Genomic DNA, 21,521 nt, shown 5'->3' with positions numbered 1-21,521 from the left:
TATGGCTTTGGGGTAGAAGGTGTTAAGAAGCCTTTTGGACCTGGTGCTCCGGTACCGCTTGCCGTGCGGTATCAGAGAGAACAGTCTATGACTAAGGTGGCTCTAGTCTTTGACAATTTTTGGGGCCTTTGACACCGCCTTGTATAGAGGTCCTGGATGGCAGGAAGCTTGGCCCCAGTGATGTACTGGGCAGAGAGACAAAACACACGCTACTCACAAGACTTCAACTTTCAGCTTTTATTTCAAAATAATGTTTTCCCCCAGGCAGGGTGGAACTCAGAGAGGTTCTAGAATCCACAGCGTTCTAGAACTGAAACACCACTTGTTATTGCTATGCCACTGCTCTGCCAGTTTCAAACACAGGAGTGACAATTCTCAAACTTTTCTACATCTGCTTAAAAAGCCGCAAATATTCTCCATGGCAACACCTCAGTTCAGGGTCAAAGGTCACCTGTGATGCCATAGGAGCCTAGTTTGACCCCTGGGTCTCTGATGTCATAGCCGGGAGATGATTTACAGTGATGTCATCAAAAAGAGCTATCTTAGTAGAGAGGATATGACGTCATCATTTAGAAAGGACGTGAGACACATTATAATGGTGACCCTGTGAGGCTCCTCCCACTGCCAGAGGAAGAATAGTTGCAGCCATTTTTTAAAAACATGTCACTTCATTCTGTCTTTCAAGAAAAGGTTGAGGAGAAAGAGAGGGAGAGGAGTAAAACAACAAAATGGAAGAGAGGGAGGAAAGGATTGGAAAAGAAAGAGAGTGATAGAACTGCAAGGAGTGTGGACGTGGGGTGTTGGTTTATCTTCGCTAATATCACAGGACCCCAAAAAATTCAGCATTTTACAAAATCCTCGTAAAAAAAGATCCTTTCTTTGTTTCCATGGTACCGGTTTGGGAGAAGTCAGAGAAAGACACACCCCCAATTTCCTCATTCCTTCTCCTCGTCAGACCCCGCCCCCACAGCCTCAGTCTCCTGCAGACAGACACAAACACATAGAATTAGGAATCAGAACACTAGAATGGACATGAACCTTCTTATGATGGGATAAAGGTCAGCCATGATGGTCAGGGAGTTGGTCAACCATGGTTTGCCAGTGCTGTGATAAGATAGTGTAAAATAATGAATTTGAAGAATTTATCTACACTGTATGTTTGTTAGCCAGCTAGCCAGAGTTTTAAATGAATGACTCCACTAATTATTTTGTAACTGCCAATATTCCAAAGGGCTCCTGAGAGGCACAGCGGTCTAAGGCACCTCATCTTAGTGCAAGAGGCGTCACTACAGTCCCTGGCTCAAATCCAGGCGGTATCACATCCGGCTGTGATTGGGAGTCCCATAGGGCGGCGCACAATTGGCCCAGCGTCGACTGGGTTTGGCCGGGGTAGGTCGTCATTGTAAATAAGAATTTGTTATTAACTGACTTGCCTAGTTAATAAAAGGTTAAATAAAAAAATATGCCAACATTCCATTCAACCCATTCATATGCAGTCAAACCACAGCCATACACTGGCTGACTTAAACAAGTTGGAAATGCAACAAGTACTGATATAGTATCATATAATAGCACTCACAGCTTTCCAAGATAACAATGACATTTACAGGTATTGTCTATTTGCATTTATACAATGGGTGCTTCTAATCCTGTATGCTGATTGGTTAAAATCACATTCCAGGCGGTGTCTACTCCACAAGTTACCACCGGTTAAATCTATTACTTTAAAATGCTTATTCACTCTGTTCCATCTGACTGCTGCAATACACTGCCTCCTCAGCCCAACCAGGCAATTTATAAACTTGATCTCCACTATAAAAAGCATCTAGACATTGTCTCACATTTCTTTTTCGACCAACATTTAGTTTTCAACATTTGTATAAACCTTGCTGTCTGTCTCTCCGACATTTGCAACATTGTTTCAATATTCAAATTGGATCACCAGCTGTCCCATAGTAATATACATGTCGGAAGTCGGTACGAGACAGACAGGCAGGCAGCGTTTCTCAGCCAGTCGAAATCATGAATCAGCTGGTATCATTTTTATGGATATATACAAAGAAATGCGAAGTGCACCTAGTTTGCAGTATTTCCAGCTTCAGTTTAAAGTGATTGAGTTACTGTAGCTGTGTTGTTGGCTCCTCTGAGAGAGCACATGTTCTATGCCAGGCGAAATCGCGCCTCATTAGCTCATTGTTATGGATGTATCCAAATAAATGTCACTGGAAAACACCTTAAACAGATGCCGCTACTTTGATGTTATTCTGGCTGCACTATTTGACTGTAAATTAGCTGTAGTTGACTAGCTAACAAGCAAAGGATAGGAACGTTTCCAGTCAGTATGACAATGGAACATTTAGAACGAACGACTGGTTCGCGTCCATAGATACTGAAAGACTGGGTCGCGTCCATAGATACTGAACGACTGGGTCGCGTCCATAGATACTGAACGACTGGGTCGAGTCCATAGATACTGAAAACTGGGTCGAGTCCATAGATACTGAACGACTGGGTCGAGTCCATAGATACTGAACGACTGGGTCGCGTCCATAGATACTGAACGACTGGGTCGCGTCCATAGATACTGAACGACTGGATACTGAACGACTGGGTCTAGTCCATAGATACTAAACGACTGGATACTGAACGACTGGGTCTAGTCCATAGATACTGAACGACTGGGTCGCGACCATAGATACTGAACGACTGGGTCGCGTCCATAGATACTGAACGACTGGGTCGCGTCCATAGATACTGAACGACTGGGTCGAGTCCATAGATACTGAACGACTGGGTCGAGTCCATAGATACTGAATGACTGGGTCGCGTCCATAGATACTGAACGACTGGATACTGAACGACTGGGTCAAGTCCATAGATACTGAACGACTGGGTCGAGTCCATAGATACTGAACGACTGGGTCGCGTCCATAGATACTGAACGACTGGGTCGAGTCCATAGATACTGAACGACTGGGTCGAGTCCATAGATACTGAACGACTGGGTCGCGTCCATAGATACTGAACGACTGGATACTGAACGACTGGGTCGCGTCCATAGATACTGAACGACTGGGTCGAGTCCATAGATACTGAACGACTGGGTCGCGTCCATAGATACTGAACGACTGGGTCGAGTCCATAGATACTGAACGACTGGGTCGAGTCCATAAATACTGAACGACTGGGTCGCGTCCATAGATACTGAACGACTGGGTCGAGTCCATAGATACTGAACGACTGGGTCGAGTCCATAGATACTGAACGACTGGGTCGCGTCCATAGATACTGAACGACTGGATACTGAACGACTGGGTCGCGTCCATAGATACTGAACGACTGGGTCGAGTCCATAGATACTGAACGACTGGGTCACGTCCATAGATACTGAACGACTGGGTCGAGTCCATAGATACTGAACGACTGGGTCGAGTCCATAAATACTGAACGACTGGGTCGCGCCCATAGATACTGAACGACTGGATACTGAACGACTGGGTCAAGTCCATAGATACTGAACGACTGGGTCGCGTCCATAGATACTGAACGACTGGGTCGCGTCCATATATACTGAACGACTGGGTCGCGTCCATAGATACTGAACGACTGGGTCGAGTCCATAGATACTGAATGACTGGGTCGCGTCTCTGGCAACCGAACCGATAAGAGAACGAATGACCATCCGGCTTGAGTAACAACCCTAGATTTGTGTCGGGACTATATCTGGTGGCAGGATGAAATGTTATGAAGAAATTCATCAAAATAACTATTTAATTAAAATATGTCAATCATTATTTGAATATGTTGGTAACCCACTGTATAAAAGGGATAATGCCCACGAAGACTGCATTTGGAAGATATATTGGCATGGTTCGACTTCTCGGGCCCAACAACACCAGCGTCAATATATCATCCAAACACTGGCTTATCAGGACATTACACTTAAATATTTTAGAGGCTATTTATACAGAAAAATTTACAATTCAATTACACAATTAAGAAATAAGGCCTGGGGAAGTGTGGTATATTGGCCAATATACCACAAACCCGGAGGTGCTTTATTGCTATTATAAACTGGTTACCAATGTAATTAGAGCAGTAAGAGGTGAAGAGGGACTGTCGTACTACTATGACCCTTGTAATACATCACATTACACAGTGATAATATATATTATTATTATTATTATTAATTTAGCTAGTGAAAACCTAGTTCCATGGCCGAGGAAAAGACTGGTCTGGTCCTGCTAGCTAGTTAGTAGCATCACTAGTGATCCTGATGTGTTAACAGACTGTACATACTGAAAATTGAGAACACACACACACACACACACATTTCATACAATGTTAGTGCCCACACACACAGTGGTTAAATCACACACTCAGTTTACAACACACAGTGGTTAAATCACACAAACCGCATCCCAAATCGGACTCCGTTCCCTATGTCTATGCTTAGGTCTAGGGCTAGATCTATGGCTAGGTCTATGGCTATGTCTATGTCTAGGGCTAGATCTATGGCTAGGTCTATGGCTATGTCTATGTCTATGTCTAGGCCTAGGTCTATGGCTATGTCTATGTCTATGGCTAGGCCTAGGTCTAGGGCTAGATCTATGGCTAGGTCTATGGCTATGTCTATGGCTAGGCCTAGGTCTATGTCTATATCTATGTCTATGGCTAGGTCTATGTCTATGTCTATGGCTAGGCCTAGGTCTAGGTCTATGGCTATGTCTATGTCTAGGCCTAGGTCTATGGCTAGGTCTATGTCTATGGCTAGGTCTATGTCTATGTCTATGGCTAGGCCTAGGTCTATGGCTAGGTCTATGGCTAGGTCTAAAGTAATGCTCTACGGAGGGAATAGAGTGCCATTTGGGAGACCCCCTAACAACTCTGGTTCAAATCCACAGCACTCTGTCGGTCTGTCTGTCATACCGTTGACTCGGACTGTCTCACTCGGTCCTCTGACAGACATGGAGTAGGGAGCAAGACTTCTGTAGTAGGTCACACTGACACTGGAGCGAGACACACAGATCTGTGTGTGTGTGTGTGTGTGTGCGTGGGTGTGCGTGTGTGTGTGTGAGAGAGAGACAGGGAGAACATTGAAGGAAGACATGTTAGATGATTATAATCCCACAACCAGCCCCCCTCCTCTGATGGAGGTGTGGCCTAGCGTACCTCCTCTACATCCTTTGATGGAGGTGTGGCCTAGCGTATCTCATCTACATTCTCTGATGGAGGTGTGGCCTAGCGTACCTCCTCTACATCCTTTGATGGAGGTGTGGCCTAGCGTATCTCCTCTACATTCTCTGATGGAGGTGTGGCCTAGCGTATCTCCTCTACATCCTTTGATGCAGGTGTGGCCTAGCGTACCTCATCTACATTCTCTGATGGAGGTGTGGCCTAGCGTACCTCCTCTACATCCTTTGATGGAGGTGTGGCCTAGCGTATCTCCTCTACATTCTCTGATGGAGGTGTGGCCTAGCGTACCTCCTCTACATTCTCTGATGGAGGTGTGGCCTAGCGTATCTCCTCTACATCCTTTGATGGAGGTGTGGCCTAGCGTATCTCCTCTACATTCTCTGATGGAGGTGTGGCCTAGCGTACCTCTGTAAGAGTCTGTCGGTTATGGGAGGGGCCATCCTCCCTCTTCAACTTAGCGCCTCCTTTCTTTCCCTTCATGGCCTTGTCGTCCACCTTGTCCACCGGCTTCTAGGCAGACAGAGCCAATCAGAACACAGCATAGAAACAGAGACTACCAATCCCAACAGAGGACAGACACAACCAATTAAAAACAGCTCTGAGAACATTCAAATGGACAGAAACTTTGAGACTTTAAAACAAACACAACATGCATTTATGGAAACGCACTTTAACACCTGGACAGTGTGTGTGTGCTCGATGGCATTACCTTGGCGATAGCCTTCTTAGGCTTGACCTCAACCGGTTTGGGAGGAGCTGGTTTCTGTAGGTCAGAGAGAGAGAGCCATTAGCTTTAGCATTAGCCTAGTTAAAGAGTGGGGGAACGCTATAGAATTAGCTTAGTTTAGCTTAGCCTAGCACAAAAAGTGGGAAACACCATACAATTATCTTAGTTTAGAATGGGGCATTTCTATAGAATTAGCTCAGCTGAGTGGATTGGACATTTCAATGGAATTAGCTTAGCTGAGAGAATGGAGCATTTCTATAAACTTAGCTTAGCAAAGACAATGGGAAAACACCATAGAAATAGCTTAGCATAGGAATATATGTATAACCTGAACAATAGTGCATTGTGGGCTATAGGGGAGGCCATACAATACCCACTAGTAGACGGCAACACCTCAGCTGAAGGTACGTACAGACAGCTTAATCAATGCGAACTTAAAAGTATATTTAACATATTTAACTTAGCAGTATATTTAACATATCATCATTATGTAAACAGGGAAGACTATCATTGGATCCTTTCGTTATTAAAGTGACTAAAATAAAGCCGTGAGAACCTGTTGGTTAAAAATCTGTAATAACCTGATCACATAATCAGCTATAATAGTAATATTGAGATAAGGTAATGTATTAACATGGCTGTAATAATGCGTTATATAAACATGGCTGTGATAATGCATCATATAAACATGGCTGTAATAATGCATAATATAAACATGGCTGTAATAATGCATTATATAAACATGGCTGTGATAATGTGTTATATAAACATGGCTGTAATAATGCATCATATAAACATGGCTGTAATAATGCGTTATATTAACATGGCTGTAATAATGCATCATATAAACATGGCTGTAATAATGCGTTATATAAACATGGCTGTAATAATGCATCATATAAACAAGGCTGTAATAATGTGTTATATAAACATGTTAATGATGAAGGGCTAACGTTCACAACAAGCTGAAGTTACCAAGACCATGTGTCCCAAATGAAACCCTATTCTTTATGGGGTCAACAATAGTGCACTACAAAGGGAATATGCTGCAGTTTGAGATCCGGCCCATGTGCGCCATGCTTGAAGACAGTGAAATCACGACAGACCGAGGATGAACAGAACAGATAGATATCAAGTCTGGTAAAGGAAATGAGGACGAGAGAGAGAAAACAAGCGCAGGACCAGAAGCAACCTGCAGGGACCTTTTCCCCCCACCACCTTTACAACACTGAATTCTGTCACGATACCCCGATGAAGACGGCTTGCTGTCACGATACCCCGATGAAGACGGCTTGCTGTCAAGATACCCCGATGAAGACGGCTTGCTGTCACGATACCCCGATGAAGACGGCTTGCTGTCACGATACCCGGTGAAGACGGCTTGCTGTCACGATATCCCGATGAAGACGGCTTGCTGTAACGATACCCCGATAAAGACGGCTTGCTGTCACGATACCCCGATGAAGACGGCTTGCTGTCACGATACCCCGATGAAGACGGCTTGCTGTCACGATACCCCGATAAAGAGGGCTTGCTGTCACGATACCCCGATGAAGACGGCTTGCTGTCACGATACCCCGATGAAGGTGGCTTGCTGTCACGATACCCCGATGAAGACGGCTTGCTGTCACGATACCCCGATGAAGGCGGCTTGCTGTCACGATACCCCGATGAAGACGGCTTGCTGTCACGATACCCCGATGAAGACGGCTTGCTGTCACGATACCCCGATGAAGACGGCTTGCTGTCACGATACCCCGATGAAGACGGCTTGCTGTCACGATACCCCGATGAAGACGGCTTGCTGTCACGATACCCCGATGAAGACGGCTTGCTGTCACGATACCCCGATGAAGACGGCTTGCTGTCACGATACCCCGATGAAGACGGCTTGCTGTCACGATACCCCGATGAAGACAGCTTGCTGTCTTTGCTGGGTTGCTTTATAACCCAGTCTGAATAGAGCACTCCTTTATAACCCAGTCTGAATAGAACTCTCCTTTATAACCCAGTCTGAATAGAACACTCCTTTATAACCCAGTCTGAATAGAACACTCCTTTATAACCCAGTCTGAATAGAACACTCCTTTATAACCCAGTCTGAATAGAACACTCCTTTATAACCCAGTCTGAATAGAACACTCCTTTATAACCCAGTCTGTATAGAGCACTCCTTTATAACCCAGTCTGAATAGAACACTCCTTTATAACCCAGTCTGAATAGAACACTCCTTTATAACCCAGTCTGTATAGAACACTCCTTTATAACCCAGTCTGAATAGAACACTGTCTGAATATCTAGCTAGTTATGATTTCAGATCCTAATATCATATCTGGTGACAGTGAGAAACTATGACCCACAGACTGCTTCTGGTGGAGCAACGACGAGAGAGAGGAGGGAGGAAGGAAGAGGGGATGATTAAACTTACCGATGACAACCTCTCTGACCGTCTGGTGGGCTACAGAAGAGAGAGAGAGGGGGAGAGAGAGACAGCAAGAGAGAGGGGGAGAGAGACAGCAAGAGAGAGGGGGAGAGAGACAGCAAGAGAGAGGGGGAGAGACAGCAGAGAGACAGCAAGAGAGAGAGGGAGAGAGAGACAGCAAGAGAGAGAGGGAGAGAGAGACAGTAAGAGAGAGAGGGAGAGAGAGACAGCAAGAGAGAGAGGGAGAGAGAGACAGCAAGAGAGAGAGGGAGAGAGAGACAGCAAGAGAGAGAGGGAGAGAGACAGCAAGAGAGAGGGGGAGAGACAGCAAGAGAGCGAGGGAGAGAGAGACAGCAAGAGAGAGAGGGAGAGAGAGACAGCAAGAGAGAGGGGGAGAGAGAGAGAGGGGGGAGAGGAGGAGAGGGGACAGAGGGCATATCAGTTGTGTATTGAGGGTCTGTTAGTGTACTAGGGGTAGTGTACTAGGGGTAGTATACTATGTGTAGTGAGGAGGGGTAGTGTACTAGGGGTAGTAAAGAGGGGTAGTGTATTAGGGGCAGTAAACTATGTGTAGTGAGGAGGGGTAGTGTACTAGGGGTAGTGAAGAGCGGTAGTGAGGAGGGGTAGTGTACTAGGGGTAGTGTACTAGGGGCAGTAAACTATGTGTAGTGAGGAGGGGTAGTATACTAGGGGTAGGTATACTAGGGGTAGGTATACTAGGGGTAGTGAGGAGGGGTAGTGTACTAGGGGTCGTGAGGAGGGGTAGTGTACTAGGGGTAGCATACTAGGGGTAGTGTACTAGGGGTAGTGAGGAGGGGTAGTGTACTAGGGATAGTGTACTAGAAGTAGTGTACTAGGGGTAGTGAGGAGGGGCAGTGTACTAGGGGTAGTATACTAGGGGTAGGTTTACTAGGGGTAGTGAGGAGGGGTAGTGTACTAGGGGTAGTGTGGAGGGGTAGTGTACTAGGGGTAGTGTGGAGGGGTAGTGTACTAGGGGTAGTGTGGAGGAGTAGTGTACTATGGGTGGTGTGGAGGGGTAGTGTACTATGGGTAGTGTGGAGGGGTAGTGTACTAGGGGTAGTGTGGAGGGGTAGTGTGGACGGATAGTGTACTAGGGGTAGTGTACTAGGGTTAGTGTGGAGGGGTAGTGTAGACGGGTAGTGCACTAGGGGTAGGTGTACTAGGGGTAGTGTACTAGGGGTAGGTACTAGGGGTAGTGTGGAGGGGTAGTGTGGAGGGGTAGTGTACTAGGGGTAGTGTACTATGGGTAGTGTGGAGGGGTAGTGTACTAGGGGTAGGTCTACTAGGGGTAGTGTGGAGGGGTAGTGTACTAGGGGTAGTGTACTAGGGTTAGTGTGGAGGGGTAGTGTAGACGGGTAGTGTACTAGGGGTAGGTGTACTAGGGGTAGTGTACTAGGGGTAGTGTACTAGGGGTAGTGTACTAGGGGTAGTGTACTAGGGGTACAGTACTAGGGGTAGTGTATTAAGGGTAGTGTACAAGGGGTAGGGTCCTAGGGGTAGGATACTAGGGGTAGTGAGGAGGGGTAGTTATACTAGGGGTAGGTATACTAGGGGTAGTGTACTAGGGGTAGTGTACTAGGGGTAGTGTACTAGGGGTAGTGTACTAGGGGTAGGTATACTAGGGATAGTGTACTAGGAGTAGTGTACTAGGGGTAGTGTACCAGGGGTAGTGTACTAGGGGAAGTGTGGAGGGGTAGTGTACTAGGGGTAGTGTGGAGGGGTAGTGTACTATGGGTAGTGTACTAGGGGTAGTGTGGAGGGGTAGTGTACTAAGGGAAGTGTGGAGGGGTAGTGTACTAGGGGTAGTGTACTGGGGTAGTGTGGAGGGGTAGTGTACTAGGGGTAGTGTACTAGGGGTAGTGTGGAGGGGTAGTGTACTAGGGGTAGTGTGGAGGGGTAGTGTACTAGGGGTAGTGTACTAGGGGTAGTGTGGAGGGGTAGTGTACTAAGGGAAGTGTGGAGGGGTAGTGTACTAGGGGTAGTGTACTGGGGTAGTGTGGAGGGGTAGTGTACTAAGGGAAGTGTGGAGGGGTAGTGTACTAGGGGTAGTGTACTGGGGTAGTGTGGAGGGGTAGTGTACTAAGGGAAGTGTGGAGGGGTAGTGTACTAGGGGTAGTGTACTGGGGTAGTGTGGAGGGGTAGTGTACTAGGGGTAGTGTACTAGGGGTAGTGTGGAGGGGTAGTGTACTAGGGGTAGTGTGGAGGGGTAGTGTACTAGGGGTAGTGTGGAGGGGTAGTGTACTAGGGGTAGTGTGGAGGGGTAGTGTACTAAGGGTAGTGTACTAGGGGTAGTGTAGAGGGGTAGTGAGTAGGGGTAGGTATACTAGGGGTAGTGTACTAAGGGTAGTGTACTAGGGGTAGTGTGGAGGGGTAGTGTACTAGGGGTAGTGTATTAAGGGTAGTGTACTAGGGGTACTGTACTGGGGTAGTGTTGAGGGGTAGTGTACTAGGGGTAGTGCACTAGGGGTAGTGTGGAGGGGTAGTGTACTAAGGGTAGTGTACTAGGGGTAGTGTGGAGGGGTAGTGTACTAGGGGTAGTGTACTGGGGTAGTGTGGAGGGGTAGTGTGGAGGGGTAGGTACTAGGGGTAGTGTATTAAGGGTAGTGTACTAAGGGTAGTGTAGAGGGGTAGTGAGTAGGGGTAGTGTATTAAGGGTAGTGTACTAAGGGTAGTGTACTAGGGGTAGTGAGTAGGGGTAGGTATACTAGGGGTAGTGTATTAAGGGTAGTGTACTAAGGGTAGTGTAGAGGGGTAGTGAGTAGGGGTAGGTATACTAGGGGTAGTGTATTAAGGGTAGTGTACTAAGGGTAGTGTAGAGGGGTAGTGAGTAGGGGTAGGTATACTAGGGGTAGTGTATTAAGGGTAGTGTACTAGGGGTAGTGTACTAGGGGTAGTGTACTGGGGTAGTGTGGAGGGGTAGTGTACTAGGGGTAGTGTATTAGGGGTAGTGTGGATAGTGTGTTTGTATAAAGATCCTCTTCATGTATCAGGGTGTTTAAGCGTTTCCTGTATGTGTTTGTGTGGTGAATCCGATACATACATAATGAGCGTGTTTGCGGTTGTGTAAAACACAAACACTGTACACTGCACACACACACACTGCACACACACACACACACACACACACACACACACACACACAGAGCTCCTACCTCTTGCTTAGCGACCTCCTGCTTAGCGACCTCTTGCTTAGCGACCTCCTGCTTAGTGACTTTAGAGGCGTCCTTGGCACCAGCCCCTTCGGCAGACTGGAAGAAACAGAGAGAGGACTGAATACACAACACACCCGGTATCCACGGCCGAGATGTCTGTTACGTTGTACGGTGAGCCAGTGGTCACCAACCAATCAAGATCACTTTCACAGTCAAAAAGCAAACCGAGATCTATTGCTCAGATTTTATTTTTAAACATGAAGCTAATATAAACAGTTGTGTAGAAATGATGTTTGTGCAGTCGACCTAATGCATTATTACCTCATATTGGCTATATAACTGGTCTGCCAATATCATTATTCTCAGAACATATTATATTTCAACACTCAAGTTTTGATAACAAAATAGATCCGTTGGTGTAGCACTTGCGAGGCACAGCTGAGCATAAATCGAGCAAATCATTGTATTTTTTTAATTTTCCTGGACTGATGGTACGGGACACCTGCATGTGATGTCATGGCCCTTTCAAGAAACACTGGGAACTGAACGAGGGAAAATCATGACGTCAGAGTTTCCGAGGTAGATGACGGTTCAAAACGCTTTTTTCTAGTAGGATCTCGTTTATTTCTGAGTTCCCAGATCTTGAACACACTGAGGTCGGAGATTTCCGAGTTTCCAGTTGCTTTGAACACAGCATTAGTCTCAGCGGAGGGAGGGAGGGAGGGAGAGAGAGAGCACTGTCCCCTGTTCTCTCCTATCTTTCCTCCAGTGATACTGACCAGAGAGAGGCGAAACTCGAGTCGCACCTCATGCACAAATTCATGTTGTACCTAATGACCAGGGAAAGTGACATATTCCTCGATATTTAAATAGACACGACGAACTGCTAAAATAAACGCAGGAGGTCGGCGGCACGTTTATATCCATCACGAGGTTGCTCCAGCCTGGCCTATGAATGGACGTTTACAGAGTAGGTGCACAGGTCGAGAGGATTGAGTAATCAAGGTGACAGACAGTGAAACATTAAACAAGGCCTTGCACACTCAGGCCTGCATCTAGATGATCTGTCATCATTAGTCCAACAGTTGCACATGAGAGTTTCTACTGGACAAATTCGGGTATGTTTATCCTCGTTTCATTTAGTTTACTTCCGTTTAAGGAACGTTTTTCAACAGTATCGGCGCTATGAATACACTCCTGATCACACACAAACACAGTTCACTGTCATAGCAGACACATACAAACAGCATGATCACTGTCATAGCAGACACATACAAACAGCATGATCCCTGTCATAGCAGACACATACAAACAGCATGATGACTGTCATAGCAGACACATACAAACAGCATGATCACTGTCATAGCAGACACATACAAACAGCATGATCCCTGTCATAGCAGACACATACAAACAGCATGATGACTGTCATAGCAGACACATACAAACAGCATGATCACTGTCATAGCAGACACATACTAACAGCTCGTTGTATATATAATTCCTTCTCGCATCTATCTACTGCTCTTGTCCTCTCACCTTTTCCCTTCGCTTGTGGACTTCAGTGCACAACACATCAGCTCTCTGTGACCGGGGGAAAAAAACTTTCCAAACCTTCATATCATGACCGTGAATCACTAATCACAGCCTACATCGTTTGTCAGTCATAGTCAACAAAGAACTAACGCGTTATAAAACCCGCTACAATCATGCAGTACATTTGAGCGGTTATACTCGCGGGACCCGGTGGCAATAAATTAATAAAAGCAGAAGCTTACCTTGGAAGCATCACTCTCTGTTGGACAGCCATAGACAGCTAGCTAACATAGCATCCGTCTCTGAGCTGTTTTTTTTATAATTTAAATGTAACCTTTATTTTCAATGGTGACCTACCAGGGAACAGTGGGTTAACTGCCTTGTTCCCGGGAAGAACAAGAGATTTTTACCTTGTCCACTCGGGGATTCAATCCAGCAATGTTTCGGACAACTGGCCCAACGCTCTAACCTGCCGCGTAGGTTAAACTAGCTAGCTGCATTTGACACCAGCTAAGTAAGTGAAAGTAAAAATATATATTCTATGATAGCTCTCCCTCTCTCTGCTTCTCCTTAATTTTGGAAGAAGTGAAGTTGTTAAACTGTTTAACTATTGTCCTTCTCTCCCTGAGTCATCTACTCACCACAATTTATGCACTGCCGTGCTAGTTAGCTGTAGCTCATGCTTTCAGTACTCGATCCATTCTCTGATCCTTTGAGTGGATAACATGTCAGTTAACGATGCAAGAGCTCTGAGGACGTTCTCCGGACATTATCATAATTACTGTGTAAGTCTATGGAAAGGGGGTGAAAACCATTAGCCTCCTATGTTTTGTATTGAAGTCAATGTACCCAGAGGAGGATGGAAACTAGCTTTCCTCCGGCTACACCATGGTGCTAGCCAAGAAGGTGCTGTTGAAGCAACTGTAGATCTTCATGGTAAAACAGTGTGTTTTAATCAATTATTTGGTGACGTGAATATATTTAGTAAAGTTTTATCTAAAAAGGAAAACTTTTATAATGTTTCACTATTTACATTTTTCTGAAATGTCCCTTTCCTCCTCTGACGAGCCTCCACTGGTGTTTGTACCCCAGATTGATCAAGCAGACCAAACATCCATTTGATCATAAAATACTAATGAATATTGACAAAGTCTCTCAGAAACACCACCTCACTAAGACATTAGAGAGAGTTTAGAGTTTCCCCGACACAGATTACGGTAAACCTTGTCCTGGACGGTAAACCTTGTCCTGGACGGTAAACCTTGTCCTGGACGAGGAGAATCTCAGGAGCATATTTCTTAGTCCAGGGCTTTAATCTGTGGAGAATCAGGAAGTTTCATGACTAATAGTAATTATGACTGGAGAGGAGATGAGTGGACTAGAGATCATGACTATCAGCAGATACTATCTCTCAGCCTCGGGGACAGTGTCACTGGAGGTCTCTTCACAGTCCCCGAGTCCAGAACAGACTATGGGAGGCACACATTGCTACACAGAGCCATGACTACATGGAACTCTATTCCACATCAAGTAACTGATGCAAGGCAGGTAGATGCAAGAAGGGTAGGCAGGTAGACGAGTAGGCAGGTTGACAGGCTCACAGGTAGACGGATCGGCGGGTAGACAGGTAGGCAGGTTCACAGGCTCACAGGTAGGCGGGTAGACAGGTTGACAAGCTCACAGGTAGGCGGGTAGGCAGGTAGACAGGTAGGTGGGTAGACAGGTAGGCAGGTTGACAAGCTCACAAGTAGGCGGGTAGGCAGGTAGACAGGTAGGCGGGTAGACAGGTAGGCGGGTAGACAGGTAGGCGGGTAGACAGGTAGGCGGGCTCAAAGGTAGGCAGATAGACAGGTAGACAGGCTCACAGGTAGGCAGGTAGACAGGTAGGCAGGTAGACAGGTAGGCAGATAGACAGGTAGGCAGGTTGACAGGCTCACAGGTAGGCAGGTAGACAGGCTCACAGGTAGGCAGGTAGACAGGTAGGCAGGTTGACAGGCTCACAGGTAGGTGGGTAGACAGGCTCAAAGGTAGGCAGATAGACAGGTAGGCAGGTAGACTGGTAGGCAGATAGACAGGCTAGCTAAACACCTATGTATCTAGGGTCTTCCTCTAAAAACAGGCTATCCAAACACCCTGATGGTTTAGCCAGAGGACAATACATAATTTACATAGCAACAACCTCTTTCACCATGTCCCCCCTCCCTCTCTCTCTGCTTCACTCTCCATGCCCCCTATCTCTCTCTGCCTCACTCTCCATGCCCCCTATCTCTCTCTGCCTCACTCTCTATCCCCCTCTCTGCATGCCCCCCACCCTCTCTCTCTGCCTCACTCTCCATGCCCCCTATCTCTCTCTGCCTCACTCTCTATCCCCCCTCTCTGCATGCCCCACACCCACTCTCTCTCTCTGCCTCACTCTCCATGCCCCCTCTCTCTCTGCCTCACTCTCCATGCCCCCCCCCTCACTCTCTCTCTGCCTCACTCTCCATGCCCCCCCTCACTCTCTCTCTCTGCCTCACTCTCCATGCCTCCCCCCTCACTCTCTCTCTCTGCCTCACTCTCCATGCCTCCCCCCTCACTCTCTCTGCCTCACTCTCCATGCTCCCCCCTCACTCTCTCCATGCCTCCCCCCTCACTCTCTCTCTGCCTCACTCTCCATGCTCCCCCCTCACTCTCTCCATGCCTCCCCCCTCACTCTCTCTCTGCCTCACTCTCCATGCCCCCCCCCTCACTCTCTCTCTCTTCATACGTCCCCTCCCTCTCAATTCAATTTCAATATACAGGCTTTATATGTTTACATTGCCAAAGCAAGCAAGTGAAGTAGATAATAAACAATAGTGAAATGAACAATATAAAATGAACAGTAAACATTACACTCACAAAAGTTCCAAAAGAATAAAGACATTACAAATGTCATATTATATGCAAATAGTTAAAGTACAAAAGGGACAATAAATAAACCTAAATATGGGTTGTATTTACATAGGTGTTTGTTCTTCACTGGTTGCCCATTTCTTGTGGCAACAGGTCACAAAGCTTGCTGCTGTGATGCACACTGTGGTATTTCACCCAGTATATATGGGAGTTTAAAATATAGTATGGGAGTATATATGGGAGTTCAAAATGTCAAATTCTTTGTGGGTCTGTGTAATCTGAGGGAAATATGTGTCTCTAATATGGTCCTACATTTGGCAGGAGGTTAGGAAGTGCAGCTCAGTTTCCACCTCATTTTGTGGGCAGTGTGCACATAGCCTGTCTTCTCTTGAGAGTCAGGTCTGCCTATGGTGGCCTTGCTCAATAGCAAGGCTATGCTCACTGAGTCTGTACATAGTCAAAGCTTTCCTTAATTTTGGGTCAGTCACAGTGGTCAGGTATTCTGCTGCTGTGTACTCTCTGTTTAGGACCAAATAGCTTTTTAGTTTGCTCTGTTTTTTTGTTAATTCTTTCCAATGTGTCAAGTAATTATCTTTTTGTTTTCTCATGATTTGGTTGGGTCTAATTGTGTTGCTGTCCTTGGCTCTGTGGGGTCTGTTGGTGTTTGTGAACAGAGCCCCAGGACCAGCTTGCTTAGGGGACTCTTCTCCAGGTTGATCTCTCTGTAGGTGATGCCTTTGTTATGGAAGGTTTGGGAATCACTTCCTTTTAGGTGGTTGTAGAATTTAACGGCTCTTTTCTGGGTTGTGATAATTAGAGGGTATCGGCCTAATTCTGCTCTGCATGCATTATTTGGTGTTTTACATTGTACACAGATTATAGTTTTGCTGAATTCTGCATACAGAATTTCAATTTGGTGTTTGTCCCATTTAGTGAATTCTTGGTTGATGTGCAGACCCAGACCTCACAACCATGAAGGGCAATGGGTTCTATAACTGATTTAAGTATTTTTAGCCAGATCCTAATTGGGATGTCAAATGTTATCAAATCAAATGTATTTATAAAGCCCTTCTTACATCAGCTGATGTCACAAAGTGCTGAACAGAAACCCAGCCTAAAACCCCAAACAGCAAGCAATGCATGTGTAGAAGCACGTTATGTTCCTTTTGATGGCATAGAAGGCCCTTCTTGCCTTGTCTCTCAGATCGTTCAAAGCTTTGTGGAAGTCACCTGTGGCGCTGATGTTTAGGCCGAGGTACAGTATGTATCGTTTTTTTTGTGTTCTCTAGGGCAACGGTGTCTAGATTGAATTTATATTTGTGGTCCTGGCAACTGGACCTTTTTTGGAAAACTGTTATTTTTGTCTTACTGAGATTTACTGTCAGGGCCCAGGTCTGTCAGGGCCCAGGTCTGTCAGGGCCCAGGTCTGTCAGGGCCCAGGTCTGTCAGAGCCCAGGTCTGTCAGAATCTGTGCAGAAGATTTAGGTGCTGCTGTAGGCCCTCCTTGGTTGGGGCCAGAAGCACCAGATCATCAGCAAACAGTAGACATTTGACTTCAGATTCTAGTAGGGTGAGGCTGGGTGCTGCAGACTGTTCTAGTGCCCGCGCCAATTCATTGATATATATGTTGAAGAGGTTGGGGCTTAAACTGCACCCCTGTCTCACCCCACGACCCTGTGGGAAGAAGTGTGTGTTTTTTGGCAATTTTAACCGCACACCTGTTGTTTGTGTACATGGATTTTATAATGGTGTATGTTTTTCCCCCAACACCACTTTCCATCAGTTTGTATAGCAGACCCTCATGACAAATTGAGTCAAAAGCTTTTTTTGAAATCAACAAAGCATGAGAAGACTTTGCCTTTGTTTGTTTGTCAATTAGGGTGTCCATGGTGAATGTGTGGCCTGTCGTAAGGTCATTTGCTAAAAAGCTACTTTGACATTTTCTCACTGAGGAAATGTACGAGTCTGCTGTTAATGATTATGCTGTGGATTTTCCCAAGGTTGCTGTTGACGCTTCTCCCACAGTAGTTATTGAGGTCAAATTTGTTGGGGAAGATGCCAGAGTTGAGGATGATGTTAAAGAGTTTAAGTATAGCCAATTGGAATTTGTGGTCTGTATATTATATAATTTCAGTGAGAATACCATCAACATATGTTTTTGCTGTTTGTTCTTTGTTGTAGTTCCAAAAAGATTGGAGACGTGGTTTACCCGAATAGCGGGCTGAGGAAGCAAAATAGTGATTGCTTTGCATTGCAGTTAGCCACTGATTCCTTCCAAACCACTCATTGTTTAATTTGTGATTTCCGACTTGCTGGGTAATGTCCAATGGCCGATGAGCACCGATACGTTTTATCTATAATTTCTCTGAATATGACAAGGATTGAAAAGGATTTGCCAGTAGATTGTCAACGTGATTAATGATGATGACTGCTTGTCTGGCTAGCATGTTAGCCAATATTTTTAAAGTATGCTGTTGACATGATCAGTCCAATCAAAGCTACGGCAGAAATAACCTGATTTTGTCGTAATTGTATCTGTGGCCAATGATCTTGAGCCTTCTTGGACAGGCACTTCTAATGTAAATGTATGGCAGCACCCAAAGGGGCTTGAAGTGCCTTGCTTTCCCTGGAGATTCTGCGGTGACAGCGTCCCCATGAGTGACGGAACACTGAGCCAATCACCACATAAGTAGAGAGGATGACCAACGCCTATGCTCGGTGCTCTTGCTGCCTGCCTCTCCACCACAGTCAGCACCGAGCCGGGCTGAAACGCCTGCATTTAACAGCCTTACCCAAGAGACCATGCTTCTATGCATCTTTAGCAACTCAAGGATTACATTTTTTTTTTTTTTTTACATTGTTTGCAAATTGATCTTTTTTATTTTTTAGGTAAACAGGTAGGAAAACAAAATGACAGGTCGCCACCGTGAGAGAGAGCGAGGAAGAGGCTGTCCTTCTAGAGGGAAAAAACATTTGAAATCCTTCTTCCATCGACAGATTTAAATCCCTACCGGTAGACAGGTCTAACACGTTAAAATGCACTAAAGGCACAATAATCTCCAAGCAGTCACTACGGGGATAAAGCGGCCACTTCAAACCGCCAGCGGCGGTGGTACGGCACGCATCCCTACCGGTCGGTATTCCTGAGCGCGAGCTGTGCACTGCGTGGTTACAGACAGTCCGGTATGTGTGAACAGGGAGTACACACCGGCCATGAACAGCGAGAGAAAGAGAGCAGGGGCTTTGACAGAAAACACACCGAATAACATGGAGGAACGCTGCCATGTCCCGCGCATCCACTCTACACTCCCATCAGACCGGAAAAAGTCCCAGTTGAACCGTTCTAACAGGCGGTGCTCGGGTTTGGAAACTTTCGCATCAGCTCACCTGCTAGGAGAGACGCACCGCTTATCCTGTCTCTCACAGATACAACGGTTTAGATAAAAAAAAAATAAACAGAGCGACTCACCTTCCTTTTAGGCATGATGTTACAGAGATACTATTGCCGTCAGAAAGGATCAAATAGTCCACCCTGCAGGTCCACAGCGCGAGTTTAGAAGTAACCTTCCACCAGATACCGGATCAATACTAAACACCTTCTATAATCACATGGTAATCATATGCAGACCTTTATCTCTGCATCCCGCCCACCCATAGGCCAGAACCCGCAAAACCAGCTCCTGTCGTGACAAGGGATTGGTCAAGCCCCCTGTATGCAAATATCACCGCTGCGCACATTGGTTGAAGCGTAAGAATAGGGGATCCCATGGCTTGTCTGATTGGCTACGCACTCTTTGTAAGCAAATCATGGCCGCTTGTGGGTGATGGCCAGATGTGTAGGTTGAAAGAAAGCGAGAAGAGTAGAGAAGGGAAGAGAAGAGAAGAGAAAAGTAGAGAGGCCAATAGAAAGATAATGGGGCTCTAAGTGGTTCTGGGAAGTCTAGGCGGGAAGTAGAGGTCTTCACGGTTCTGGGTGGACCCAATATACCTGAGGCCCGACCTGGGCACGATTTGCTTTCGGGTCTGAAATTGTCATTTGTCCCTCAGGTCCGGGTTGGGTTCTGTTTGATTGTCATCTGGTCTATCGAACTACAGCTGATAGACCCGAGTGGACCTAAATGGACCCGACCATGGCTCTGCATAGACTGTATAAGATATTTATTTTAAGCTAATAAGGTGAATTTATTGACTTATAGAAGTCCTAGTCAACATATAAGGACCTATTTGTTAACCAGAAGAGCAACTTGGCTGATCTCTATTTTTTTGTCACTCGGGTCTAATCAGGGTCTGGACCCGACCTAATAGGGTACGGGTCGGGTCTAGGTTGAGTTGTCTTCGGGTCCATTCGGGTTCGGATTTGGTTTTTCTCAGGGTCCTTTCGAGTCCGGGTTTCCATTTTAAAAAGGAATTATTGGGTCCATTCGGGTCGGGTCTGACTGTCCTCGTGGCCGAGTCCAAGTTCTTACCAGCTGGCCGGGACCAGGCCAGAAGAATGAGACTATAGCAGTCTAAAGGGAAGTACAAACACTATCGATCATTATCAATCAATAAGGGCAGTGATAAACACACTATCAACAATTAACAATCAATGAGGGTTGAGTTTTAAATACACTATCAATCATTATCAATCAATAAGGGCTGTGTTATAAACACTATCAATCATTAACAAATCAATAAGCTCTGTCTTATACACACTATCGATCATTATCAATCAATAAGGGCTGTGTTATAAACACACTATCGATCATTATCAATCAATAAGGGTTGAGTTTTAAATACACTATCAATCATTAACAAATCAATAAGACAAACGTTGATAGAGTAGCTATATTCAACAATCAATATTGCCACGTCTTCCACAGTACGACCAAAATTAAAAAAAGTGGTGTTATTTACATGAAACATGCCAAAGGCCAGGACTGAACAATAAACATTCACCCAAAACTTACTTATGCCACTTAATCACCACAACTCTTTCAGTATCCCCAAATGTAAATGTACATTTTGTCATGTTTTTCACTTGTATTTTAACTTGAATGTTTTATTGTCTATTTATCAATGCAATATCCATGTATTTATAAGATATATATGACTGCCAAGTTGAAACACAGATTAATTGATACATCTATTGGATCCATAATAGCAGCATTAGCTTACTCAACACATTTATACACACAACAACTTAGAAGTCCTGGGAAACTCTGGAATGAATGAATGATTCCACCACCACATCCCTGATGATATTTCCAGAGTAGCTATAGACTATAGGCACTAAGGCTACTATGACACGTGACAACAGAACTCAGCCCAGTTTACACAACCATTCTACTCTACTATGACGTCATAATGGTTGGATCTCACACAACGTTCTACAAAAGCATCACAATGGAGCTCACTTCACACAACATTCTACAGAAAGAACCCTCCGAACAACAATGGCCATTGGCCATCGCATCGCAACATTCTACAGTGACATCACAATGGGGAAAACCACAGCACAGCACAGCACACCACAATAGGCTACAATACACACACACACACACACACACAACAAACCCCCCCATCCAGGCTAACTGCATGTGTGGACCAGAACCA

At 45.6% G+C, this 21,521-nt stretch overlaps 1 protein-coding gene across 11 annotated transcripts; it reads right to left on the bottom strand.

Moving 5' to 3' along the window:
* Positions 1-222: 222 nt before the first annotated feature.
* On the bottom strand, positions 223-19,534 carry LOC110510408 (high mobility group nucleosome-binding domain-containing protein 3-like). Of its 11 annotated transcripts, none has more exons than XM_036976442.1 (7): positions 19,396-19,534; positions 11,520-11,615; positions 8,353-8,382; positions 5,906-5,959; positions 5,602-5,706; positions 4,930-5,029; positions 223-980 (listed from the first exon to the last, which is right to left on the bottom strand). In XM_036976442.1, the coding sequence occupies exons 1-7, from the start codon at positions 19,408-19,410 to the stop codon at positions 973-975; spliced, it is 408 nt and encodes a 135-aa protein (XP_036832337.1). In that variant the 5' UTR covers positions 19,411-19,534; the 3' UTR covers positions 223-972. The 11 variants fall into 11 exon arrangements, with proteins under 11 accessions (XP_036832337.1, XP_036832338.1, XP_036832340.1 ...); XM_036976443.1 differs by having other exon boundaries at positions 5,602-5,703; XM_036976445.1 differs by having other exon boundaries at positions 11,550-11,615.
* Between the last annotated feature and the right edge of the window lie 1,987 nt (positions 19,535-21,521).

The sequence above is a fragment of the Oncorhynchus mykiss genome, chromosome 4 (assembly GCF_013265735.2).
Source record: "Oncorhynchus mykiss isolate Arlee chromosome 4, USDA_OmykA_1.1, whole genome shotgun sequence".
NCBI lineage: Eukaryota > Metazoa > Chordata > Actinopteri > Salmoniformes > Salmonidae > Oncorhynchus > Oncorhynchus mykiss.
Note: the sequence above shows the minus strand (reverse complement) of the source record. Positions and strands in the feature narration are given on the sequence as shown.